The sequence below is a fragment of the Arachis ipaensis genome, chromosome B8 (assembly GCF_059453495.1).
Source record: "Arachis ipaensis isolate K30076 ecotype BB chromosome B8, ASM5945349v1, whole genome shotgun sequence".
NCBI lineage: Eukaryota > Viridiplantae > Streptophyta > Magnoliopsida > Fabales > Fabaceae > Arachis > Arachis ipaensis.
This window is the reverse complement of record NC_142443.1, coordinates 140,376,969-140,404,346: the sequence shown is the minus strand read 5'-3', so window position 1 is coordinate 140,404,346 and position 27,378 is coordinate 140,376,969. Positions and strand designations below refer to the sequence as shown.

Sequence of the window (27,378 nt, the reverse complement as noted above, 5' to 3'; positions counted from 1 at the left end):
ACTTATAAGAAGGTATCAAAGTAATGTAATGTTAATGGCCCGGTTTTTACCCGGTATAATCGTGGCCCGAAAGTGTATAAGTTTCATCGGGTTCGGGTCTAACAAATAGACCTGGTATATATTTCGGGCCGGGTCTGGGTCACATCGAACCCGGTTTCACCCGACCCATGAACACCCCTAGCTACCAGTTCCCAAGGGTTGCCAGGCGCAACCTTAGGTTAGAACCATACGTTGTGTGTCAGTTATAATTCATCTGATTTTTAGGGTGGTCGTGATATTTTTTTAACTTTGAATGATCAATGATAACCTAATTAGTACATGCCATATGTGAGTAGATCCCGAAATAGCTAGCTAAGAAAATGAGATAAATAGAACAAAAAAATTGAATGAAATCAATGAAACAAATTCATACCTAAGGTTGATGCTCCATTGGAACTCTTGAAACGTAGCTATGAAGGGAGAGACGGAACACCATGGCGACATGATGCTGATGACAATGATGATTTGCTGAGAACCATGCTGCCGCTGCCTGCTAAGGATGACACCTCTAAAGAATGAGAACGACGGCGCTGAGCAGTGAAAACGACGACGCTGAACGGCAATGGAAGGGCGCCGGTGCCATGACGATGGCAGAAAGAACGACGACGCTCTGAGGCTGAGAATGAACGATGTGAAGAGAGATACTGAGAATGAACGATGTGGAGAGAGAGAGGCTAAGAACGACACCGGGATAGGGACTAAGAATGGCAGCAATTGTTGGGTTGGACAGCGACGACAGAGACCAGAGAGGAATAGAGGTGGTGATTCTGTGAAAAGAGAGAAGAGTTCAGCATATAAGTTACAAAGTAAAGATATTAGGGTTACACCAAATAAATTTTAAAAGGATAAAGTATACTTTTTGTCTTTAACGTTTTTGAAAAGTTTCACAAATATCTTAAGGTTTAATTTGTTTCAATGTTATCCTTAACATTTTCGATAAATTTCAATTTTATCCTTACTGTTAATTTTTTAATAGTCAACATATGGTCAACGTTTTTCTTTCTAATTTTACCCCTCTCTCATGTATCGCTTTCTTCCCATATTTTTTCATTATCATATACCACCCTCTTTCTGCACCTTTCTAACACAGTGCTTAAACTCACCACCTCCGACCTATCCCATTGCCCAAGCCGCTCCAGTATTGCACCACTGCTCCACTCTATTACACCACTATCACTCACTACTACTACCTGATCCCTCTACATTTGCATGACCACATCTTCCCATTTTACTGTTCCATCATTATCATCATCAACATGAACAAAATCACATATTTTCACCTTACCTCACCACGACCCTTCATTGACACCATTGTGCCACCGCACCACTCTCGCTCTCCCTCTTCCTTTTTTCAGATCTCGCATTTTCTTGATTTCAATTTCAATTTCTTCTTCTATTAATTTCTCATCATTCTCTGTTGCATGTTATTTTTGTTGTTGTTAATGATGATTTTAAATGGAACTAAGGTTGGATTTGTGATGGTGGGGCACAAGGTTGTGGAATGTGATGATGAGAAAGAAAATGGCAAAGGCTTTGGTGAGAGAGAGAGAAAGATAGGGGGTGGCGATTTGATGGAAAGAGGATGGTGGCTATTGTTGTTGATGTGGATGATGGACGGTTCAATGATAGTGGCAGTAGTGTGGTTTGAAGGTTGATGATATAGTGGGTGTAGTGTGAAATGAGGGAGAGAGGGTACTCTGAAGCAGTGCTAGTAGTGCAGTGAATGGTGGGTAATGGAGAGCTAGTAGTGAGGGTAGGATGACAATAGTGGCTGGTGGATGGAGTGGAAGAGAAAAATGTTGATGATGATGATAGTAGTGATTATAAGAGGAGGAGTAAAATTAAAAAGAAAAATATTGACCATATGTTGACTATCGAAAAATTAATAGTAAGAATAAAATTGAAACTTATCGAAAACGTTAAAGATAACATTGAAACAAATTAAATATTAGGGATAATTTTTTAAAATTTTAAAAATATTAGGAACAAAAAATATATTTTATTTATTTTAAAAATATTTGTATCCTATGTAAAAAATTAATAATTACTATTAATCCATATAGAATAATATTTAAAATAATTATTCTTTTTTTTCCAAAGTGAAAGTAATTGCATTACTTTAAGAAAGTGATACAAAGTTCTATATGAGACTAAAAAAATAGTAGAGGTTCTTCCAATTGAAGCAATAAGTGGCTACGCTAATAACCAATAAACTAAAAAAAAGAAATATATTAGGAAATTAAGAAACTTGTCTTCTATTCATCTCCTAGCAAATCTTTCTTGTTGAGTTCGAAATCTGTTGGATAGGAATTTTCTCATTTTCAAACACCTCTTTATTATATGCTTTTCATAATGCCCAACAAAAGCAACAAAGATGTTGAGGGCGTCCTCATCTTCTCTCCCACTTCCAGCACTTAATAGTACTTGGATCCACCACTACACAAAGGGAGAAACACTTTAATTTGCAATAGCGGCACCAGCTTCAAATTTACTGCTCCCCGTACCTCCTGAGTAGGACTGCACCATCGAAGGCTGTGGATGATGGTTTTCGGAGCTAATCTACATCTGGGACACAAAGGTGGAGTCGACTGGAAACGCTGGTGGATGAGCCTCAGTACAGGTAATCTTTCATGCACAGCTCTCCACAAAAATTTTTTTTTATCTTTGTTAGTATCTGTAAGCCTTAATTTTTTTTCTAAATTCTTGGATTTTGCATGATTGCAGGTAGTTGATTGATCGGCTCATGCGCAAAGCCATACGCCACCACATATCCTGACGCCACATCATATTGCTTCTTCGAGTTCAAGACCCAAATCAGAGAGTCCTTGCCGTTATTATTCAGCTCTATGGAGAGGATGCAGGTACTTAGTTCAAGAAAAAAGATTAAATCGATAAGCTCTCTGTTCCATCTTCTTCCTGTGGTCAGTAAGTCCTTTACTCTATTAATTATTGAAAACATATTGTTGCTAGATTGATTGTTGAGACTGATATGATATGGGTATGGGGACGACAGCCAGCGTTCTTGCCAAACATTAACATCATCTCTTGATCTTATACTCCACAACAATCCTTTTTTCACTATTTTTCTATCTTCTAAGAGACTTTGCTAACCCCAAGAAGGGTTAGTCCCTTTGTCTGCAGTCAAAGAATACTTATATCTAAAATACTGACCCTTTAACATTTTATTAAGTAGTACATTAGAATTAACAGCCAACCTCCAAAACTGTTTTTCAAGCAAAATTAAATTTTGAGCATGCAGGTCTTTTAAACTCAATCTTTCCTCTCTTTTGGATCTTGTCATTTTGTCCCAGCTAATTTATCACATTCTCCTTTCAGTGCCTCTTTAACTCCACCAAAATTGTGTTAAAATCCTATGAATCTCATCTAAAAGTGAATCAATAAACTTAAAACAGGATAGGGTATACACAGGGATTGTTTCTTCAACAGTTATAATCAGGACATGTCTTTCACTTGTTGACAATAATTTCTATTTCAAGATTGTACCTTCTTTTGTATTTTATCTTTGATGATTTTAAATGTAACTTTCTTTTTTAATTTTTGTATAGTTGATAGGAGGCTTAAATATTTATCTTAAGGTGAAAATTTAAGTGCAGTTGACTTCACGTGAAGTGAATAACAGAGAGTCGTTAGATAATTTAACAGATTTGACTAAATTTTCATCTAACAACTCTCAAATCTCAACTATCAACTTCACATAAAATCAACTATACCTGAATTTTCACCTAATCATAAACGTCTATATAGTTAATAATTAATGTGTATATATTACAAAGGTTCAAAATGAATGTAGTTATCAAAGACAGACCCTATATTCTAAATGTATTTTTTACAATTTAAACGCAAGTATAACTGTCAATCTTATTCCCTAATTGATGAATTAACATTCTTTATTTTCCTTGTGAATATCTCAAGTATAGTGAGAAAGGAAAAAAAGATGAAAGAAGGAAACACACATTATTAACACGTGGATCGATGATTAAAAATCGGATGCAAACCTATTTATATTCCTCTCTCTCTCTTTCTTTCTTTTATTCTCTCTCTAAATCTCTCTCTCCTCCGTCTCTTTCTCTCTCTTCGCCGTATCACTCAGCTCCAACTCCACTCTCTCCCCCAAACCCTAGAAACACCGTTCCACTTCCTTTCCAATCGGACCCAATTTCAGAGCACAAGACACTCAATAATATTAATACGCACCTCCCAGCTTCCGCAATTTTCCGTCATGGCGGCCACGGCCACCGTAACCACAAGCCAGGTCTATATCGACGTAATTGAGGACGTCATCGTCAAGGTTCGCGACGAGTTCATCAACAACGCTGGTCCCGGCGAGGAAGTTCTCAAGGAGCTCCAAGCTGTAATCTCATCTTCTCTCCCTTTCTCATTTTGATTCCTTCGTATCATTTTCTTCAGTTACATGAATTAGATTCCTACTTCAATTGATTTTGTTTGCAAGATATTTTGTTTCTGAGCTGGACCTGCTTGATCTAGGGTTAGATCCGATCGGTTATTGGTTTTGCTATTATTTATTTTGTTTATTGTATTTTGATTTGTTTAGTTGTGGGAATCAAAGATGATACAAGCTGGTGTTCTTGTTGCTCCCATAGAAAGGTCCAGTGGAACTAAGACAAACCCCGGTGCAGTTCACGATCTTAATGTGCCGTATGAGGGGAATGAAGAGTATGAAACTCCTACTGCTGAAATGCTTTTTCCACCTGTGAGTCTTAATCATAAGTTTTCACCACTAAGGTTATCCCTTTTATGTGATTTCATGAGTTAATAACTTATGGGCTTTTTTCCGAATGTGCAGACGCCTCTGCAAACTCCAATGCAAACCCCTTTACCAGGAACCGTGGATAACTCTATGTATAACATCCCAACTGGACCGAGCGACTACACTTCTTCTGGAAATGATGCTGATGTAAAAGGAGGACAACCTAGTCCATACGTGGTAAAGTTTTTTTTTTTTTTTTTTTTTTTTTGTCTGATTGGCTCCATAATTGTATCACAAAGTTTCGGAAAAATTTCCCCAATTGGTTTTAGTTTCTCAATCACTATTCTCCATTTATTCAGTTGGATCAATACATAGTCATTGGCTGAACCTTGTTATTGAAATCTGCACATGGGTCTTTAATTATCATTACATTGAGATTGTTCTTAAATCTTGCAGCAACAACTGCCTCCCTCTCCCTGGATGAACCAGAGGCCCTCACTTGATGTTAATGTTGGTGAGTCCATTTAAACTTGGGACAAAATTTTAGTGAAACGTCTTTGTGCAATGATGATGTGTATTATTGTAGCTTACGATGATGGACGGGATGAAGCTGGTAGAGGAACTTCTAATCAACCTCTTACACAGGTAAGCAAACCAATGAGGTATTAAGAAGAATTGTTGTTCCCTGCTGTTAAAACTTGAAGGGATCATATGATAGTGTTCTTGTATGAAGCAGCAAATACTCCTGTCTTGTTGCACACATTAAATGGGTGATTTGTTATAGAATGCTAAGTGTGAGCTTATAGAGGTAAAATATGGTCATCTCATTTAGATATTATTTATGCTTGAAAAACACCAAGGAATTCTTCAAAGCGCCCATGGGAAAACGAAAACGCGATGATTTGGCTTCACAATATAACAATGCTGATGGATATATACCTCAGCAGGATGGGGCTGGAGATTCTGCATCTGGATCTTTTGAAGTTGAGGTACATCTTGTTTTCTATTGGCAAGTTTTTTTTTTTTTTTTTTTTTTTTTTTTTTTTTTTTTTTAATTCTTGGTGGTTCATCTTGTTTGTAATTACTTCTGCAATAACTAATGATATTGATGTTAATTGTCAATATTTGCCATATTTGTTATTTCTGCTGAATTTGTGATTATTGACTTACCCTGAATGAATCAAAGTTACACTTATGTTTATGACAATTCACAATTTAACTGGGAGTACACTAATCTGTTAGACATTGATCTGCAGTTAATCTGTTGACTATCACTCTACTCTATTATTGTCAAAAGAGCCTGTGTTGTTTTCAGTTTTAAATCTTACCCTCATATAGGTTGAAATTTAAAATCTTTCAAGAGGGGGAAAAATGGTTGAACATTATCTGCAGATACTTATATTTCTGTCATTTTATTAATTTCACATTTTTCAGGTATGCGGAGGCGGAATCTCCATTAATGCACGTCTTATAACTTCTAAAGAGAAAATACCAGCTGATTTAGTGAGGCCAACTTCTAGGATTCCGCAACTTGATGGACCAATTCCTTTTGATGATGATATGATTTCTACTCCTAATGTGAGTAGATATTTTTTTTTCTTTTTATGGGCCTCCTTTCCTTTTGGGGGAAAATGGATACATATCCCTTGAACTTTTGGTCTTTGTTAAATGTTAATATATACCTTAGCTTTCAATTTAGCATTTAATAACTGTGTACAATGTTAAAATAAGGTTACATTCACTTGTTATCTATTTAATTTGTTGGGATTGGGGACTCCTTCATAATCACTTCAGAATTGATCTTTCTGGTAGGTAATAATTAGTAAGGAATTTTGTAGATTACATTTGCACGGTTCTCTTTGATTTATTGTAAATATGAGCTCCTTTTTCCCTGTTCATTATTGCCAAATACAGGACTTCACAGTCTTGAGGAAACATTTAAGCATTTCGAATTCTTAGTGGTTAAATTTTCAATTAAAGGTGGATATTGTAATGTAAGGAACCTGAAGTAGTTGCATATTTGAGAATGATACATATCACACTTGGTGCTACTTTTGGTGGCTGGTAATAGTTAGCCAAATAATTGGTAAGAAATAAGATTGGATTCTGTAATCCTAGTCGATTCTTTATTTGCTTGCAGATTCAATCTTTCTTTGGTAATTCATTTCGTGCTTCATTTAACACTACTCTCACCATGTTTTGTGCAATAATCTGTGCTGGGTTCTGTTGATCCTGTGGCAGATATACAATTATGAAGGAGTGTTGAGTGAAGACTACAACATTGCAAATACACCGGCTCCTCCTGGTATATTTGGAACATGGTTATATAAGTGTTCTATTTTGAAGATATATATTGCTGATGATGTTTTGCCGTTTTATTAGAGATACCAGCAAGCACCCCTGCTCTTGTAGCTCAAAATGAGGCAGCAAATGACAATGAAGATGACGATGATGATGATGAGCCATTAAATGAGAATGACGACGATGATGATTTTGATGATCTGGATCAAGGAGAAGATCAAGATACACATCATCTTGTTTTGGCTCAGTTTGACAAGGTGATACAACCTTCCTCCTTGTGTACATGTTAGATATGAGTGCTGTTGTAATATGATGTAGTTAATGGTTCAAGGTTGTCGAATCCTTTTGCTGAGTAAAAGTCTTATACTTACTATAAATACAGGTGACACGTACCAAGAGCAGGTGGAAATGCACATTGAAGGATGGCATCATGCACATAAATAATAAAGACATTCTCTTCAATAAGGTATGTTGGTCTCAAGGACAAAAAATGGTATTTTTCATCCTTTAATTTCACTTTTTCAAAATGTTACAATGAATTCTACTTTACCCTATTTCAGGCGACAGGGGAATTTGATTTCTGATTGTGTTGGGTGAGTGTTTTCGGGAGGCATGCGCCATTAGTCTCGTCGAGTGTTTTGTAATCTTTCTCTGATTTTAATTATAAAATGGAAGCTTGAGGAGGAGAGAATTCCTTTATACTTTGGAGACTATTGTTTTGATGTTGGCCTGTTTAATATTGTACATAAAGGATGAGCAATTTTCGGCCTTACTTATGGTTAGGTACGTAGATCTTTAGCACTGTATAATTATAACTGGACAATTCAAAAATTGATTTGTATGATAATCATGGAATTATTTAGGCCTGGTTTTGTTTAATAATAGGCAAGACAAGCACGTTTTAGTGTTTAAGAGGAGAAATTAATGACAGTAGCATTGTATGTATTCCGTACCAAAATCCTCATTTAAAACGCCAAATGGGTACTGAAGTAAAAGGAATTTTCCTTTGAATTATATTCCTTTGCAACAGTTGAGGCATTTTTGTAAAGATAGTTACATTCTTTCATAACAGATTGCCTCTTGACTTAAAAGTTAAAACGGTTAAACCTAGAATACATTTTAACAAAGAAATTAGAGTGACATCCCAGCGGGATGATAATTTAATGATGGTATATAGTATATTTTAAAAAATATTATATTATTTAAAAATTAATTAAAATATATACAAACTTAAGTAATATTAAACTCGACGTGTTTTTTATTTAAAATATTTTATAATATAAGTTTTTTATATTGAAGTTGTATAGAGTTATATCTTCATTTGTTGTTTTTAGTTTTGTATTTGTTTTAATTAACGGATTTAGTTTTTTTATATCGTGTTTGTCTTTTTTATTTTTGGTTGTTGGAGTTGTTTCTTTCTTCTTTCTATTATATGTTCTTGTAGAGACATATTTTTTTCTGAATTATTGACTTGTATGTATTTTCTTATCTTTTTTTTATTTCATCTTTGTATATATGTTTTTCATCTGAAGATGTCTCTTAGATTTGTTTTTTTTTTAATTACTTGATTATTATGTCATCTAGGTGTGATGATATTAGTGTTGATGAAGTTGGTTTCTATAATCAATGAAGAATATAAATGAGCAATATAAATGATGTTGTGAATAAATAAAATTTTTGTTGTATTACCTATTTTATTTGTTGTAATAGGAGTTGAGTTTTGGTATTTTTTTGTTGGGACAAATGTTTTGGTAATAATGTATTGATGAGAGCATAGTTATAGTTAAAATAATTTACTTTGACTTCAAATATAAGTATGACGTATAAATTTTTCAATTAGGATGGTGCTTGAGTGTCATTGTTATCTTGGAGTGTAATTAGATTTTTAGATAGTTGTGTCCAATAATTTTTTTGCTTCTCTATCAAATAGCACAAAAGTTATTGTAGCACTTTGATCTAAAACCTTTAATTTTGAATCTATAATAATTATTGGAGTTAATAGTCAAAATCATCCCTAAAATATACCTCGATTTCCATTTTCGTCCTCGAAAAATAAAATTAATCGAATTCGTCCCCGAAATATGATCAACATGGTCACGTTCGTTCTTCCGTCATCTCCTTCGCTGAGATGGCAAACATTCGCTGATGTGTCCCTTTAACTGCCAACATGGCAGATGCCAAGTAGCACCCTCTTATTACTGACAAGACAAGTCTTTTAAAACAATTCAAATTAGTCCCTAAGTAGATGAACCCTAATCCCAAATTCTTGGAATTACCTAGCTACTTAGAAATGCAGAGCAATGCCGTCCCAACAACTGCACCCTAACCACCGTCTGCAACCGTTCCCCTGTCCGTGTTGCCTTAACCCTCAACCTCGAGTACCTCCGCAACTCCATTGCCGGCTCCATTGCTGCCGTCCACTTCATCCTCCAGCACTCCCTTGCCCTGAGAACATCTTCTTCCATTTCCTTGTCTCTGACTCCAATCTCAATTTCCTCGTTCAATCCACCTTTCCGCAGTTAATAGGACAATTTCCTATGTTCTGTTCCTGAGATGGGGTACAATTTTGTATTCACAGTAAGTATTTTAATGGCTGTTCTTTCATTATACACACAATGAGTTTTTTTACATGGTGGATAAAAATTTTAAAAGGAAAAGTAGAATTGAAATACTCTATATAGAAAGCAAGATACATTTCTAAGATGTATACATTAGATTGATGTGATTATATTCCTCTTCCAGGATGTCGATATCATGTGGTTCAGGGACCCATTTCCTCAGTTTCACCATGATGCAGATTTCCAGATAGCATGCGATCATTTTCATGGGTAGCTCATATGATTTAGAGAATAGACCCAATGACGGGTTTAACTTTGTAAAGTCCAATATTAGATCAATAGAGTTTTACAAATTTTGGTACTCTTTGCAAGAAGTCTATCCGGGATACCATGATCAGGATGTGCTCAATTTCATTAAGGTAGACCCTTTCATCATTGATATAGAACTGGAAATGAGGTTCTTGGATACAGTAAATTTTGGTGGCCTTTGTGAACCAAGCAAATATTTAAATTAAGTTTGTACAATGCATGCAAATTGTTGCTATGGCATGGATAATAAGCTTCACGATCTTAGAATTACTACTTTGATCCCAATATCGTTAGCAACCTGATCTCAACTTCCATCAAGTAACTGCTAAATTACGCCAGAAATTACCTCGCTGACCTCGAAACTTGCATCAACAGAGTCATCTATCTCGATTCTGATTTGGTTGTCGTGGACGACATATCCAAGCTTTGGAGCCCCAGCCTAAGCTCCAGGACCATCTGAACACTCGAGTACTGCCACGCCAACTTCAGCAAGTATTTCATGGCGGCGTTCTAGTCGGACCACCACTGTGGGGACATTTGAGGGGCGCAGGCCCTGCTACTTCAACACGGGATTGATGGTGATGGTGATGGATTTGGTGAGGTGGAGGATAAAAGGGTACACAAAGAGGATAGAGAGGTGGATGGAGGTTTAGAAGAGCGTACTGATCTACGAGCTCGGGTCCTTGCCGCCGTTCCTTCTGGTGTTCGCGGGACACGTGGGCCCATCGAGCACCGGTGGAACCAGCATGAATTGGGAGGTGATAATGCTAAGGAAAGCTGCTGGGACCTCAACGCTAGCCCGGTGAGCCTCCTGCATTTGGGATTAGGGTTCATCTATTTAGGATTAATTTGAATTATTTTAAAAGACTTATCTTGTCAGCAATAAAAGGGTGTTATTTGGCGTTTGCCACGCTGGCAATTAACGAGACACGTCATCAAATGTTTGCCATCTCAGCGAAGTAGATGACGGAAGGACGAACGTGACCCATGTTGGTTATCTTTCGGGGACGAATTCGATTAATTTTATCTTTCGGGGACAAAAATAGAAATCGGGGTATCTTTCAGGGACGATTTTGACTATTAACTCATAATTATTGAGTTAGTAATTTATAATTTGATGAAATTTTGTATGAATAGGTATAATTTGATGAAATTTTTTATAATTTGAATCTATAATATTTTTTTATGTTGTAGCACAAAAATTTTAATTTTTTGTATTTTTTATGGATTTTTCTTTGACATTTATTTATTCTTCTTTTCCTAATGTATACAGTTTTTCAATGACATCTATAATAATAAGAATAAAAATTTTTACAATATTTATTGTATGTGTATATATAATATATTGAATAAGCTATTTTTAATAAGAATAACTTAAATAGTATAAAGTAAAAATACATGTTAATAATATTTTGTTTTGTAGTACAAAAATGTTATTTTTTGTGGATTTTCTTTTGATATTTACTTATTTTTTTTTCTAGTACATACAGTTTTTCAATGACATTTATAATAATAAGATTAAAAATTTTTAAAATATGTATTTTGTGTGTGTATATATATTGAATAAGTTATTTTCAACAAAAATAATTTAAATAGCATAAAGTAAAAATATCTGTTAATATTTTTTTAACTCACTTTGTCAAACAATGTCTTAAGTAATACAAACTCAAAATAATACTAAAAAATAATTAAAATTGATTTTTTTATTTAAATAGCATATTTAAATAAGTATAATTATAAAAATTTTAAAATATAATTATATGTTTACAAAATAATGAAAAAAGTATAAATAGTAAAAGTAATAATAACGTTTTTTCTTGTAAATTTGTTTTAAAAATATAATAAATATTTTTATTTTATACCAAATCATCTAATAGAATCATTTTTAAATAAATAGATTTTTTTTATTTGTTGGTGTAAATATTTTTCTTAGACAAACCACAAATTGTGAAATAAAGTAATAGCGGTAAGAGTCTTATTTATGATATATAAGTATGTCACATAGTATGAAATTTGAAGTTAAAAGATCTGGAAGTAATAGCGCTAAGCTGTTTTTGAAGATCTGGAAGCTTGAAGTTCCCCAAAGGCTGCGTATTTTTTGCTGGCTTGTTGCAAATGAGGTGCTATTAACAAATGAGATTAGAGTCAAAAGAAATATGGCCCAGGATGGATCTTGTGTTATTTGTGGTGAGGCAACCGAATCGATGCTCCATGTGATCCGAGACTGCAGAGTCGCGAGACAAACATGGATGAGCATTGATGCCAGATTGAGATTTGGTAATTTTTTCAACACCCCCTCCTCCCTTGGTTGTTGGAGAATTTATCATCCCAATCACTCTTTAAAGGGGTTCACTGGCCCCTCCTTTTTGTATGCACAATGAATGCACTATGGCTTCGTCGAAATAAGGTGATCTTTGATAGCAATGAGGCCGTAGCAGAGAATATCATTCATTTTTTGGCCTTCCACTTAGCGAAGGACTACTCTTTGGCACAGCTCGAGCTTGCTCAGAGCAGGAAGAAGGTTTGTAATTTCATTGAAAGACAGATTAAATGGAAGCCACCAGATCACCCGTTTATTAAGCTCAACTCGGATGGCTCTGTGTTAGATGGAGGAAGAGCAGCTTGTGGTGGGATCCTAAGAGACTCTGATGGAAGATTTATGGCTTGCTTTAGTGCGAATTTGGACGGCGGAACAGTGACGACAGCGGAGCTTTGGGGAATTTTACTAGGCTTGGAGCTAACTTTGAATATTGGTTGCTCCCATCTGATTATTGAAGCGGACTCCCTTGTTGCAGTGAAGCTTTGCCGCCAAGAGGAAATTGACTTACATCCTACTAGATCTTTAGTATTGGCTATCAGAAACAGATGCAGCAGACTTACTAGCTGGAATATTCATCACCAGTTTCGGGAAGCAAATACTTGTGCTGATAGGTTGGCTCACTTTGGTCATAGTCTCCCATCTGGCTATCATATTTTTTTCAATCTGCCTTCTTGTATTTCCTTAGCTTTTCATGCTAATTCTATAGGTATGGCTCTCCCTAGAGTAGTTTCTATTTAGTTTTCTTTTTTTGGGTGTTTCTGCCCCGATGATCATAAAAAAAATAGTATGAAATTTGAATAGTTTATAACTTAGAATTTGTTGTGATAATATTATTATAACATTTTTAATGTAGATGTTTATTGTATTTAATTAATTAATTGTCGGAGTTATGGTTTTATTTTTTATTTTCTAAAATTTGATTGATTGATTTCTAAATTTTGTCAAGTAAATGTGTTGATGTGACATCATTAGAAAAATAAAAATAACTTAAATATACTGTACAAAAACTTTAATATAATAAAAATAAATAAATTATTTGTACTTTAAATCTTGCTTGTATGGCAACCCTTTTTTAAAAGGGTATTTGCTATCATGAAATTGTATTTTACTAATTTTGTACTGTATATTAAGTATGACCATAAACCAATTCAGTCATTATTTTTGCTATTAACATAACTTTTAAGGATCATATTTCATTCAAGGCAATTGTTAACACAAAGATTGTAACATGGACTTAACAATTGACATCAATAGAAATTTTGCTTCCCTAGCCTTGTAGGGCATCCTCCTCTTGCTCTGTTTCTCTTTATCATCATATTCTTCTCCCCTTTCACAAAAGGTTGATACTTCAGACCCAACTGCTCCATGTTTTTATAAAGCTATCGTTATATAGTCTTTAGCACTTCCCACTTGCAAGTCCAAAATAGGAGATTGAGAAAAGTCAAACTTACTGCAAAATAAATTACTTACCAAACAGTTTCCTTTTGAAAGAGTATTTTAGCGGATTCTGCTTATATAATTAGTGTTTGGATTTTTTAAAAGTATAAGTTCTTTATTATTATTATTATTATTATTATTATTATTATTATTATTATTATTATTATCTAGAACATCCACTATCTATAGTAATAATTAAATCTACTCGCATCTTATAAGTGGATATTTATCTGAAGTAACAGATTTAGTTCACAAAATTCAGGAATTTTTATCCCAATCTTGATTTGTCACGTTGAGTGGGTGTCCTAAGAAGTAAATAGGGCTGCGGATGACTAGATATGGTACCAAGACTCTAATCATGTTATTTGTTCTGAGCCCTGTGTTAATCTCTAACAAATCATCCGCTCGGATATAAGATAGTGTTTGTTTTATTTTTTTGCATATTTAGACAAAAAAAAAATTCACTTGCACTAAAGATTTCTCAAATGGGCATGGGTGTTGGCCATGGTTCTGAAAACCGAACTAGACCGACCAGTTCAACTAGAATAATTGAAAACCAATTATTTAACTGGTTCGAATAATGTCAAAAACTGTCTAACAAAAAATCAATAAAAAAATCGATTAAATTGACGGTTAACCAATAAATCAAAAAAATCGTCTAATTTTTTAACGATTTTTGGTTTGAAAGTTGAGATGGTAAACGGTTTTTTAACTGCTGGCTAAACTAGTAGAAACCCTCCTCACAAATTGTTAGGATTTGAACCCCCAAACTAAATAATTGAAGGAATCCAACTACATGACAAATTGGATTAGGCCACTTGTTTACCTAAAATTATTAAGAATTTCCACTAATTGCTGACTATGTTGGGCCGGCCTCTTTTTTATTGATAAGTATTAATTTGTGATGTTGCAAGATTTATTTTTCATTATTCATAGCAAGTAGTAGTAATTAATTTCCATATTTGTATTTTTGTTTTTATTTTGTTTTGATTGGCTCTAATTTTACCATTTTGGTCATTGTCATCAAAGTCAAAGAACCAAGTTTAACGTGTGACAATGTTCGTTGGTGGGGCCCACAACAATAACAACAAAAATATAGAATCCAAATTAAAACCCACCTAACTCAGCAACTTCATTCCCATTTCCTCAAATTTTCCATTTTCTTTTCTCTAACTACAAATACTTGGTTCCAAGTTTCATATCCTTCATTGAAGATCAAGATTTTATAAATGGAGGGTCTTGTACCTTTGGTGTTAAGAGCATTAAAGAAGAACAGAAATAGACGCCAATATGAGTGTCTTGATTCTTCATCTCTAAGCTATAACATCACCATGGCTGAGATCTACCATCATCATCATCATGCACAAAGTGATGTAGATCATCATCATCATCGGAGACATAAATCTGTTGAAGATTTTGGAAACGGGGTTGTTGGTTCTTCTTCAATATCATCACCCCCTCCAATTTCAAAGCAACAACAACTAATGAGGTTTAGAAGTCAGAGAATGTTCTCTTGTATCACTGGTTCCTAATCATAATTATATTCAGGTAGGTTCGAATCTCGCCTTATACAAGTAGCAATTCACTGATCACGGCAAACTCTTAAATGTAACTTCGATTTGCGACAGATTAATCTTCGTGCTATCGGATTGAAAGATATCATAAAAGATAAAAAAAATATCATATTAGTGAATAGATATAATAATAATGATCCTCTAATTAAGTTAATTAGTGGATGGATCATTATTATCCAAGTTCCAAGTAATTTTGCTGTGATTCTTAATTAGAAATTAGTACTTTACTTCCATATACATAAAAACCAATTATTGAAAGGGCTGTGTATTGTTAATTAATGTTTTGGGTTAATTCTTATTTTGAATCAATGCATATATGGTTTCTAAGGCGATTTAATTTGGTTTCTAGTAATTGAGTTTTGGTATTAATTTGATGAAGGTTTTGGTTTTGTGGTTCTTCATTTGTTTGTATGTGAAATATTTGACTTTTTTTCTCCCTTATTTTTGGCTCTGATATAAGCTACTTATTAGCTTGCTGGCATTCACTAGTTTGAAAAATAATTAATCAATTATACTTCAAAATTTTGAAGTTTAGATTGTCTTTTTAAGCAAAGAATCTAACTAATAACACTGAATATAGATCTATGATTATGCTCCACCGACAACCAGTAATTCAGTATTATAGTTGTGAGATATATTATTTTTTTATTTTAATAAAAAAGAGCTCAACATAAGGTAAGGAATAATAACATGAGACCAATATAAATATTAAATAATGAAGAATAATTCTACGATGAAAATATTATAATTCATTTATCTCTGTCAATATATTTTAAAATATATTCTTATTTTTACTCGACTAAATATTATAAATTACGGATAAATGATCAAATTAGTCCTTAAAAAATTAGATTAAATTAACCCTAATTTGAGGAATTTTAATGCCTCAAGTTTTCTTCTCAATTAAGTTTTGATTTGATTTAATTTCATAAACTTATCATATTAATAGTCAATTGAGACTCGTAGGTGTGTATTGGGTGTCACTTAACGTGTCACACTAGAAAAATTTGATACCATAAAAAAAATAACGAAAAGACTAACATAACTAATTTAAAATATTTAAAGGATAAATTAAAATTTTTTGGAGACTAATTTAAAAAATAATTTTTTTTAAAGACCAATTTAACCATTTATTTTATAAATTACAAAAATATATTTATATATATCAATCACTTCTTTTAATCTTCCCTTCTCATATAGATTGTCAGCTAATTCTCAAAATGTTCTTTCATTACAACAAGGTACATCCATGTTAGTCTAAATTGTTGGGATCATGCACACCACTCCTATCAATTAAATACACAAACAACAAACAAATATATAGCGATGTCAACATTCTTCTTACAAAGAATACAAATATTATTACTAATTTCAAGAATATTCATCCTAGTGTCTTTCAGAAGCGTCTCAATCCATAACACATTCACTAAAGAGATAATTAAAAATATATTTTTTTTATCAAATTGTCTCACCACCTTATTTTCGCTTTCTTGCTCACCAAACTGATAGACTGTAACAGTCCATGAAACTGACTAAATAAATTCATTTCCCACACAGATGTAGTTCCTCGTCCATTAAAAATTACATACCTAACGTAACTTATTCCAAAATTCACAATCCCTTACCACAATTTTTGTGGGTTGACATCATAATTGAAGAGTGATATTGTGACTTCTGAATTTAATAATGTTACTCATTTCTAATGTGATTTGTCCAAATTATCTTTCACCAACATTATTATTATTATTATTATTATTATTATTATTATTATTATTATTTGGCGATGAGAAATACTGATAGGCATTGAGGACAATTTAAAAATAATATATATATATATAGTCATTTTATTATAACTATGTTAGAATGACTACAGTGATTATGATATTTTAAAAAGTATTGTTAAAATTAAAGTAATATTTTTTTTATTATTAAATAATATTTTTTTAAAAGTGTTACTTAAAAAAATATTACCAAAATATAAAAAAATATGGTTTTAATTTTTTTTTTTGTTTCCCACGGTATCCCCCAACCCGGCAGGTCAAGGACTAATCCGTCGCGGTACTGAGCTCCATTTAAGGGTTTGCCGCTGGCCAATGGGTTGCTGCATGCACAAGGCGAGATTCGAACCCCCGACACTTGCTTAAGCGGACTAGTGAGCTAACCACTAGACCAACCCAACTTGGTTATGGTTTTAATTTTAATATTACCAAAAGTGTCATATTATTCTCAAATAAGAAATGAGATCCTTTTTTTTTTTTTGGGTCAGAATACTATTCATACATTTTCGGGTTCTTAAATTAGAACACATTTTAAGAGACAACCAATTTGCCATAGCCCATATGATCCAGGCCTCAGCTGCAAGAAAATCTATTAATAAATTATCACATATAGTTTTTGTCTTTTTGGCTGGAAATTATCAAATAGTTTTTGTGAGAAGAACACTCCCCTCAATCTCATGGCTTAATTTGACAGACCCAACATATACATCACATTGCTTGTTTCACGCCATATAAAATAAAACCCATTACCAATCGTTTAGCCCGTATACATTACTTATTGGAATTTGACACATTACTTCCTGACTCCAACAAAAACAAGTTTATATGACCCAAAGCAAAAACATTTTCTTTGTTTTTACAATGTGACTAATTGACTATCCTTTTATTGGGAAGAAGGGGTTACTATTTCTTTATATAAAAAATTTAAAATAACCAACTTGGGTTAGTCGAGTGGTTACTCATCCGCTTAAACAAATGTCGGAGTTACTATTTCTTTATATAAAAAATTTAAAATAACCAACTTTGGTTAGTCGAGTGGTCAGCTCACTCATCCGCTTAAACAAGTGTCGGGAGTTCGAATCCTACCTTGTGCATTTAGTAACCTATTGGACAGCGCCAGACCCTTAACCACATACATTACTCCTTGAATTGTTTGAATAACTTGTAACATTAGAATGATGAGAAGCAAAATTTAAAACAACATGGAATAGAAAGTAGAAACAACAAAAAAGGAGGGGGAAAATGATATATAAAAATTTTATAGGAGCTGAAATTAAACTAATAATACATTTAGGTGGAACATAAATAATTTTTAAAAGATCTTAAGATCTTTCAAGAGAGAAACCACACAAGAAGAGTTAGCAAACAATAACCTTCTTGGTTGTTTTTCCATTCTTAATCTTAATTATATACCTATAATAATAATTGCTACTTGAACTACCTCAAATTATAATCAACAAATTAAATGTACATCAATATATCCTTATATATATATATATATATATATATAGTGTCATATTCAAGGTTGATAGAGGACCATCTTATCTCTGCCAAAATTTCTGCCCTTTGTCTTCAATAATTTCTCAGTATATTAGAAATTCTCCTTATGGAAATCATATTTGGTTGTTGTGTTGTGTGAAAAATCTGAAGCTAGCTGACGAAGCTCCTTTGTTAGTGCTGGTGGACCACAATAGAAAACCCCTACATACATTATTGCAAACACGAAACATTATGCTTTTTGTTATGATGCAGACATATATATTAATTGATGATAAGCATTATTACTCCAACTTTTTGGAAGACAATGATTCATAAACATAAATGTTCTTTAATTAAATGGGCCTCTATGCGATCTTCTAAAAGATACATGGATTATTGCCATCTGTTGAAAAAAGGCATTGTTTTATTGCTTTTATGTTTATGTTAAAAGAAAGAAGGAAAAAAGTTTGGTTGTTAGAATCATATAATATGTGTTTATTGCTAATGTCATCTAATGATCATGCTTATCTCATCTAGAGATCATCTCTATATCTATCAAAAATCTTTTAGACATATTCTTCTTTCTATGCAACTTTATTTAGGAAAGGGTAAATAATTATTTTATCACTCAACAAAATTTTGTTTTGATAAAATGGATTTTAATTTTTATTTTTGATAAAATAAACTTTAAAATATTAGTTCTGTTTGATAAAATAGTCTAAACGTCTAAAATGATGGATTAATAATTAGTCTATTTTGTCAAGCAGGGCTGATATTTAAAAATTTATTTTGTCAAAAACAAAAATCGAAGTCTATTTTGTCTTAAAATTTGTTGAGTGTCAAAATTGTTATTTACTCTTTAGAAAATAAGGAGAAAAATTTTGATTTGTTTAATTTTTTTGATTTTATTTTTCTTTTAACTTTAATTTTTTTTCCCTTTAAAATTTTGGAAAAAGCAAAGAATAAAGAAATATAGATATAAAAACTTCATAAGAAAACTCACCAATGCGAGCATGTGGATGATTTAGTGCAATACGCTTGTAAACACTTCGCCAATTAGGTTTGGCAAAGTGAGACTTAATCCTTGTCCCAGAAACAATGTCAACACCATTCTTAGCATGGTTTAAGGATTGAAGCATTTCAATTAGGGCTGAACGAGCATCACCTTCTTCATAAACACTAGTGCAATAGTTATGTAACTCAATCACTCCTCTACGATCAGCATCAGCAACCTCATTCATTACACCTTTGAACCAATCAAATGAACCTTGTTCCCTTGTCACCCAATAGAAGTAGGCCCTCCTAGTCTTGAAATTTACCAAATTACCCCTCCTTTTTGGTGATTTGTTATCACTTGATGCTACTCCTCCTTCTTCCATGGTGGACCCTAATTCATCCTCTTCCATGGCCTTATAATTGTTCACTATGTCCTTCAATATGCTGATCATAGGGGTGGCCCCAATTCCCAACCCTACCAATAGAACCACTTCATATTGTTTGTAGTCTTGTGCTGGGGCTCCATATGGACCATCAATTAGGACCTTAGGGAAGGTACTGCACCATGATGTGACCAAGTTAATCATCAATAATCTTGATTGTCTTTAGGCAATAGAATTTGATTTTGACAAAGTATCAATTATATATTCTTAACAAAAAAATATCCACATATATATTGATTTCATGTGTTGAAAGTGTTAAATAGTTGAGAAAAGTGACAAATAAATTTATATTTCGAACAAATTAATCACTAAAAAAAAGAAGTACTAATAAAATCTTTTAAAATAATAAACGTAAACAAGTTAATTTAAATTAAGTTCTTTTATTCTAATTATATTTATAGGGACTAATTTAAAAATAGTGTGTCCACATTTACTACCTTAAAAAATTTTATTAATATTTTTTTCTTTAAAAACTAATCTATTTAAAGTATAAATTTTTCGGGATTATTTGTCGCTTTACTCTAAATAATTTTATATTACTAGTAGATAAAATTTTAGTACAATGGCAAATCATAACGAGTAATTATGTAATGGATAACTATTTATATTGATTGAATATTTTATTATAAAGTAGGGTAATTTTTTTTTTTTTTGGCAAAAGTAGTATTAATATGTCGGCAGCAATATCAAATATAGGTTATAAGAAAAGAATTTAAATCTTTCGAATTTTAAATTTTTACTTTAGAAGATAAAGTGTAATTTCTTATGTTTAAATAATTTTTTTTATATTTTTTTTGTCTTATTTATAAAATAAACAATGAGATGTTACACTTTGTCCTCTAAAGTGAAATCCAAAATTTAAAAAATCTAAATCCATAAAAAATGTCAATCTACTCAACTCAACTATTTCATTTCATCACAACTCACAATCTATAATTAGTTACGTATTGATTGATTCAACTATTTCATGAATACAGTAATTTGATTGGTTTGACTACCTATCACACACAGGCAAGAATTTTCAACTGGAGTCCTTATCAACCTTCCAAGATCCGAATAACAACTAATCACATGTTTTCATTAACAATCATTATTAATATTTATTAGATTTGGTCACTTTGATTATTAAGAATTTAAGGGAATCTCCGCAACAAGTGCTATTTATTTACAACCAAACCAGAAAGGCCAAATATATAATAAGTTCTATTTATGTTGTTTGGTCAACAAACATTAATAAGATCATTTATACTTCTATAGTTTCTTTAAATTTCATAAACCATACCAAGTAGTTTTGGTACGCCATAAACTGCATGCTTGATTATACTTATTTTTTTTTTATATATATAGAGGCTTGGTTATACTTATGTATGTTGTGGTAATGTTTGTCTGACATTAGTGATTTATGATTTTGGTCTCTCTAATATTTTTTGGGTTTCGATACAATTTTTTTTATAAGTAAATGAAACAAGTCCTTGTCTGTACTTCACAAAATTTCACATATATTTGTGATTCAAGTATATATATGTATATCAAAAATGTTATGTCACCGTGTATTTGTGTATAAATATATGTATTGTTTAACTTATTTTTAATATATTTTGTATCTCAACTGTATTTTATACGAATGACTAATTTTTTGTGTACATCATGATTGTGTATATATATATATATATCCCAAATAATTTGTACATGGAATGATAGTAGAAACCAAATTTACTTATTTTCCAAATTTTTAGACCAAAATATAATTAGAAAATATAAGATTAAAAATTTTAGATTGCTAATTTTACAAGAATTTAAAACTTATATAAACCCTTTTTTCCCTTAAATCGTTTTAAAGTCCACTTTTGAGACTGCAAAATTTTATTTTATTTTTTCATTATGGAACTGGCATTTGTTCTTCTAATTTTCCCAATTAAAAAGGTGGCTGACCTTGGACAGCAATCTCCTGGCATGCACTCAGCCCTTAGAAGTCCACTCTTGCCATTGTTGGGTGGCTGGCACACCTGAAAGGACCCAAAGAATTAATCTATTCATTGTTTAATTACAAGAAACCCAGTTCATTTATTTTTTATTTAAAAAGGATACACTAACATTAAATTATGTATGAGGGAGACAAAAAGAGACCACATATGTACACAAGACAATGATAGCACGCGGATTTGAAAATAATAATGATAATTAAATAATAATACTAAAATAAAATTGATGTGATATTGCAATTCTAGAAGCAAATGTAATAATTTATATACTAGTGATATTCTGTTGTTACTATTTTAATGAAACTCTTATGCAAAATAGTATTACCAACAAAAGTTAACTTGAAGGGTAATTCACCTCTGAAAATTTTGTTCTGAGACTTCTGGTCCAATCCCCTAATGTTCTAATGTGAACACTAAGATAGTTATCTTCAGGGGCTGATGTTATAGAAAATGGATGCCTGTAAAAGCATAAACAAATTAACATAATAAGAATTTAGATATTAATACTACTAAAAGTTATATGAAAGAAACTAAGAAGCAAAATTTCTATATAAAAAAAAAAGTTACTTAGGTTTCTCCAAACTATTCATCATACCATTCAAATGGTGATACAGCAGCACAATTAACAAACATGTATTGTCCACTCTTATATCTAAATCCCTGAGGCTTTGACATATGAAGAGCCAACACATTCCCAGGGTATACAGCCACCTTCAAATTAGTCATCAGTGAAAATGTGGTAAGAATTACTATTTTATGTGCTAATATTAGCAAATGTGTTTCTTTCATATAATGAGTAAATGAATTCTATTTGTTTGATTTGATACTCACCTTTAATATTTTTACAGGTTTGATACTAGATCTTAGTGCTCTAGTTAGTCTTTCCAATGAATAAATGGTCATGGGAATTGCCAAGTACATCCAAGTCTACAAAACATATTCATACAACATCAAATTTTGCAGGGTAAAAAAGATAAATAAACAATAACAAATAAAAAAATAAACTATCATTTCTAATAACCAACAAAGATGTAAACTAAAATTGGACAATTCATTAAGTAATTTTGTCAAACTAACTCAATCTTTATTAAATATTGAATTAGTTTAGCTTGTTATAGTTAAAATTGTCGGCATTTGAATCCTTTATGATTAAAAATGATAATTTATTCTAAAAAGGAAAAGGGTAAATTGCGATGGCTTCTCTCTAGTCTTGACATTAGACAATAATACACACAATACTTCTCTGTTTTGATATTTCCAATAGTATATTTTAAATTTTTAATGAATTTCTAGTGCAATTTAAAGTTATATAATACTTAATATTTCTATAGATTGTAAGCTGTGAGCCTGTGATATTAATTTCTTTTATAAACACAACACTAACAAAGTCAATGCAAACATTAAAAAAATAAAGTGTTGTATATAATTTAACTTTAACCTCAGGAAAGTGTCAGTGCAATTTATACAAAGGAAAAGGGATCGAAGTTACTAACCGTTTTCTCGTACCACTCTTTGGTCAAGAAAAGTTTGATTCCATGAACAATCAACGAGGCATAGACAATGACAAAGAGATGATGTGAGTACCAAAATGCATTGAAGCCAGTTAGACTGTTGAGTGGTTTAGGAAGCTTAACCCTGTTTCTCCTGAACCAAGGTGTGGCCAATGTGAATGCTATTGCCATTAGAACAACCATTATAATCCCTGTGACTCCTTCCCATGTTTTCACAAAATGCCAATAACTTTTTGGTTGAGGTCCAAAATACTGTACCATTGGCTTGTACTTTTGAGGGCTTGCACGAAGGAGGCGAGGGAAGTCGCAAGAAAGATGAAAAATTGCATGTATTCCAACACCAATTGCTACTGCCACAGCTATCACCTGCAAGAACAACAACATATATACCCTCACTTTATTTGTACTACTAACTTTATTAAAATGGTGACACATTTATTCAGCAAGGGAATCTTGAGAAACAAATATGTTCCTTGAGAAGCAAATTTGCCACTTCTAAATCATGAAACACTCCCAATATTCTTCATACCCTTTTGACAATTTGACTTGTGAAAACACACAAGTCCCAACAAAGATTTGGGGCAAGTGAAAAATAGTACCTTGTGGAAGTTAAGGTTGTCATCAAAAGGAACCATGATGCCAAGCTTGGTCTTATTCCTCAGCCAAGTAATAGTGTTCCGGCAAACTGGTAACAAGATAATAGCCATGTTCAATTTAAGTGTCTCAGCTGCACCTTTGGCCATGCATACACAATACCCCATAACATGATATACATCTTTTCTCCTTCTATAGTGTATGAATTTGTAGGCAAATAAACCTAACATCACACAAATCCACAGTGCCATAACCCAAGTTCTTTGCCAGTTGTCCTGTATGAAGTACTTGGTATTTGTATAGCACCTCCTAATAGCACTGTCTTCATATGTAGGCTTCAGTTTCAAGCTTAGCATTTGGCTTAGGTACTTGCTATCACCTCTTGTAGAATGACTTGGCCCATGCAATAAGAGCATCTCTAGGCTATCCAGCTGATGAAGTAATCACCAATTGGCCAAATAAATGAGATTAACATGAGTAATATGGGGTTTTTGTTTTTCTTTTCAAATAAATTTCTAGTCACTTCTAGAGTTAGCTACTTATGATTTTGGTCTTTGTAAAATTTTTCTTATGGATTTGATCTAATTTCCTAAATACAAGTGAAATCAGTCCCTCTCATCATCTTACATATAAATCAACTTCATACTTATGATTTGAAATATAAGTACTTATCTGTATGTAAAACTGTAATAGTGACGAATTTTACTTAATTTTGATAAGTTTTATACCAAAACGATATGAAATAGGATGATGTAAATACCATGATAAATCCTGTCTCTTCAGGGTCTAGTTCTTCCATGATCAAAGCTGCATATTCTTCAGCCTGCTGCTGTATGTTTGAGAGTTTGTTTGTTGTGGCACTAAGGCCGATGATCTGAAAACAGAATTGATCATTTGTGATCACGGAAACTCCTATTCTCATGGGAACCAAATGCAAAGCTAGGAAAGGAAAAAAGGTTGCTGATAAAAACTACTTCACTATCCTCATTCTAATTTTTCTGTTGATGAATTTAAAAAGAAAATTCATATAAACCTCTTTAATTTCTTCCTCGGTGATTCTTCCATCTGCATCTTTATCAACCCTGCATTATTCCAAATCAAGGTTAACATACTTAATGGTGGGAATTAAAGAAAATACCAACCAATTTATTTTCCTACTTCTAAAATTAAGTAAAGAGGTAATGAATTAGTTACATGTCAAAGAAGGTTCTGAGCCTGGAATCAAAACTCTGGTCAGAAATCTGGTCCCAAAAGTCCTTCAATTGAGCCTTGTTAATTGAATCCCCATGAATATCTCTCCTCCTAGCCAAAGAATCAAAAAGCACACCAGCAAATGCCTCCGATTCCTTGCTCATCCCTACATACAAACAATTCAACAAATCCAAACCATAGTTATCCAAACACATCCTAAAAGAAAACTACTCAGAACAAGTTCTTATTTCACTCACTCACACACACAAACAATTTCACAAACACTTGGAAAGCAACAACAAAAAAATAGTGCAGATTTGTTATGAACTCTTCAATTTCAATTATTACCTATGCATTTTCCAAAGAGAGACCGATGAAGCCATCCATCAGTTGAAGCAGTAAGAACATCAAACTGCTTCTCAACTTCATGCCACCCTGCACCACCACCACCGCCACCGCCACCACCACCACCACCGCCACCCTTAGCGATGAACTTAAGTCCCTTGAGAGCACTCGAAGCCGCGGACTTAGTCCTATCGTAGTGTCCTCTTCTTGCAGCAGCAGCAGCAGCAGCATCAGAAGAAGAAGAAGGTGCTGTTTGTTTCGAAGAAATCGAAGCGAGTCGTTTGAGTTCTTGAGAAACCTGCTTCATTTTAATGGAAGCGGTTCTAACAACAGTAGCACCAAAGGATCTCTTCTTCTCCATTCCTTTACCGAGAAGAACAAGCTTCTCGTCTTCGTTAAGGTCGTTACCTGAAACGTCTTTGACGCTGTGAAGCGCAACGGAACCGCCATGAATGTCCATTGTGACTTCAACGTAGTCTTGTCCTCCTCCATCATCATGATCCACTTGTTGCTTACAAGAAGAAGAAGAAGAAGTTGAAGTGATGACGTCATCATTTCCATGAACAAGAAGAGCTTCATTATTATTATTATTATTCAACTTGGAACTTCTTCTTGCCAGTCTTTTGCTTAGAGGGCCAGAATGAGGAACTCTATCACCGGCGACGAGTTCGATGTCGGAATTATCACGACGGTGGTGGTGACGGTTATAAAAATCTTCATCAGATTTTTCCATGTTATTAGTGACGGATATTCTGATGCAAAAGTTGTTGACTCAAGTCACAACTGCGTGAAGAAGAAGAAGGAGATATCTTTAGCTTGTTAATTTATGTATGGAGAAAGATTTAAAGAAAGAAAGAAAGACATTGTTAGAGAGATACGATTATTTTATTCAAGTTTATCGAGTTATCGTGATTGTTGGAGAATGGAGATTATTGTCTTTTCCATTTTGAGATGTAATGGAGTTGGAGTGGGTGCTGTGCTTCACTGCTGCTTTCTACGCGTAGTTTGCAACATAATAATATTTTTTTCTGATTTGTGACGTGGCGACGTTCCAAATGTCAATTTTGGTGCAAAGGATTTTAGATGGCAGGACACTGACATCTAATTTTTTATTGAAAAAGTATAGCGGCAGCAATTTTATTAAATTTTGACCGGTATATAATCAGTAAAGAAAAATAAGTTATTGGATAAAATTTCACACCAATCTTACACCATTAAAACTATCATTGATGATTATTTGATAATTACAAATCACAAAAATTACTATCTCTAGCATTTCTCTTTTTTATTTAGTGTAATTAAATATTTTTTTAATATAAAAATTCACGTATAATTATTTTTATGTAAAATTGATATTTAAAAATTATTAAATAATTACAAAATTTGACTAAATTATAATTTAACTTTTTTTAACTATTAAATTTATATAAAAATAATTACATATAAATTTTTATTATTTTTAAAATATTGTCTTTTATTTTATTTTTAGATTAAAAAAAAATAAAAAATAAATAATTTTTTAAATAACTTATAAGTAAAAGTGGATTTTATATGGCAGGACACTTGGAGACAGCTATTTTTTATTGGAATGAGACTCGATTGTAACCTTTTTTTAAAAAAAAAAAAAAAAAAAAGGAAGACTCGATTTGCTTATGGAAAGATTATTCTATTTGAGTTATAATTTATTGGTTAGATTGTAATTTTTTAAATGAGTATGAAAAGACTACGTTGTTATATCTCGTTGGCTTATATTTTTTAATTTAAATGATAATAAAAGAATAAAAATAATATT

General features: G+C 32.5%; 3 protein-coding genes and 1 pseudogene across 5 annotated transcripts; 3 read left to right on the top strand and 1 right to left on the bottom strand.

Annotated features, from left to right (window-relative positions):
• Window positions 1-3,933: 3,933 nt before the first annotated feature.
• Window positions 3,934-7,935, top strand: LOC107613308 (transcription initiation factor IIA large subunit). Of its 3 annotated transcripts, none has more exons than XM_088497311.1 (11): window positions 3,934-4,411; window positions 4,613-4,771; window positions 4,865-5,005; window positions 5,225-5,282; window positions 5,355-5,413; window positions 5,629-5,757; window positions 6,203-6,346; window positions 7,010-7,073; window positions 7,151-7,326; window positions 7,452-7,535; window positions 7,630-7,935. In XM_088497311.1, the coding sequence occupies exons 1-11, from the start codon at window positions 4,280-4,282 to the stop codon at window positions 7,651-7,653; spliced, it is 1,170 nt and encodes a 389-aa protein (XP_088353437.1). In that variant the 5' UTR covers window positions 3,934-4,279; the 3' UTR covers window positions 7,654-7,935. The 3 variants fall into 3 exon arrangements, with proteins under 3 accessions (XP_088353437.1, XP_088353439.1, XP_088353438.1); XM_088497313.1 differs by having other exon boundaries at window positions 4,052-4,411; window positions 5,379-5,413; XM_088497312.1 differs by having other exon boundaries at window positions 4,052-4,411; window positions 7,160-7,326.
• A 1,958-nt stretch (window positions 7,936-9,893) lies between these two features.
• Window positions 9,894-10,846, top strand: LOC107611770 (putative galacturonosyltransferase-like 7 pseudogene; annotated as a pseudogene).
• A 3,983-nt stretch (window positions 10,847-14,829) lies between these two features.
• Window positions 14,830-15,376, top strand: LOC107614392 (uncharacterized). The gene has a single exon (XM_016316603.3). It carries the CDS (start codon window positions 14,923-14,925, stop codon window positions 15,223-15,225), a length of 303 nt encoding a protein of 100 aa, XP_016172089.1. The 5' UTR covers window positions 14,830-14,922; the 3' UTR covers window positions 15,226-15,376.
• Window positions 15,377-18,277: 2,901 nt separating this feature from the next.
• Window positions 18,278-26,550, bottom strand: RHD2 (NADPH/respiratory burst oxidase protein D). Its single transcript, XM_016315464.3, has 12 exons — window positions 25,590-26,550; window positions 25,245-25,407; window positions 25,084-25,132; window positions 24,811-24,924; window positions 24,056-24,481; window positions 23,439-23,822; window positions 22,777-22,872; window positions 22,541-22,656; window positions 22,301-22,403; window positions 21,896-21,969; window positions 19,528-20,078; window positions 18,278-18,746 (listed from the first exon to the last, which is right to left on the bottom strand). Exons 1-12 carry the CDS (start codon window positions 26,317-26,319, stop codon window positions 18,637-18,639), a joined length of 2,916 nt encoding a protein of 971 aa, XP_016170950.1. The 5' UTR covers window positions 26,320-26,550; the 3' UTR covers window positions 18,278-18,636.
• Window positions 26,551-27,378: the final 828 nt, after the last annotated feature.

What these genes read in the sequence shown, in the direction of transcription:
- LOC107613308 (XM_088497311.1), top strand. Translation starts at nt 4,280, where the DNA reads ATGGCGGCCACGGCCACCGTAACCACAAGCCAGGTCTATATCGACGTA. An exon ending in CTCACTTGATGTTAATGTTG is followed by an intron (nt 5,283 to 5,354) that starts GTGAGTCCATTT and finishes GTATTATTGTAG; the next exon opens with CTTACGATGATGGACGGGAT. An exon ending in CTGGATCTTTTGAAGTTGAG is followed by an intron (nt 5,758 to 6,202) that starts GTACATCTTGTT and finishes CACATTTTTCAG; the next exon opens with GTATGCGGAGGCGGAATCTC.
- LOC107614392 (XM_016316603.3), top strand. Translation starts at nt 14,923, where the DNA reads ATGGAGGGTCTTGTACCTTTGGTGTTAAGAGCATTAAAGAAGAACAGA.
- RHD2 (XM_016315464.3), bottom strand. Translation starts at nt 26,319, where the DNA reads ATGGAAAAATCTGATGAAGATTTTTATAACCGTCACCACCACCGTCGT. An exon ending in TCTCTTTGGAAAATGCATAG is followed by an intron (nt 25,408 to 25,589) that starts GTAATAATTGAA and finishes GTTTGTATGTAG; the next exon opens with GGATGAGCAAGGAATCGGAG. An exon ending in AAGAGACAGGATTTATCATG is followed by an intron (nt 24,482 to 24,810) that starts GTATTTACATCA and finishes TTACTTCATCAG; the next exon opens with CTGGATAGCCTAGAGATGCT.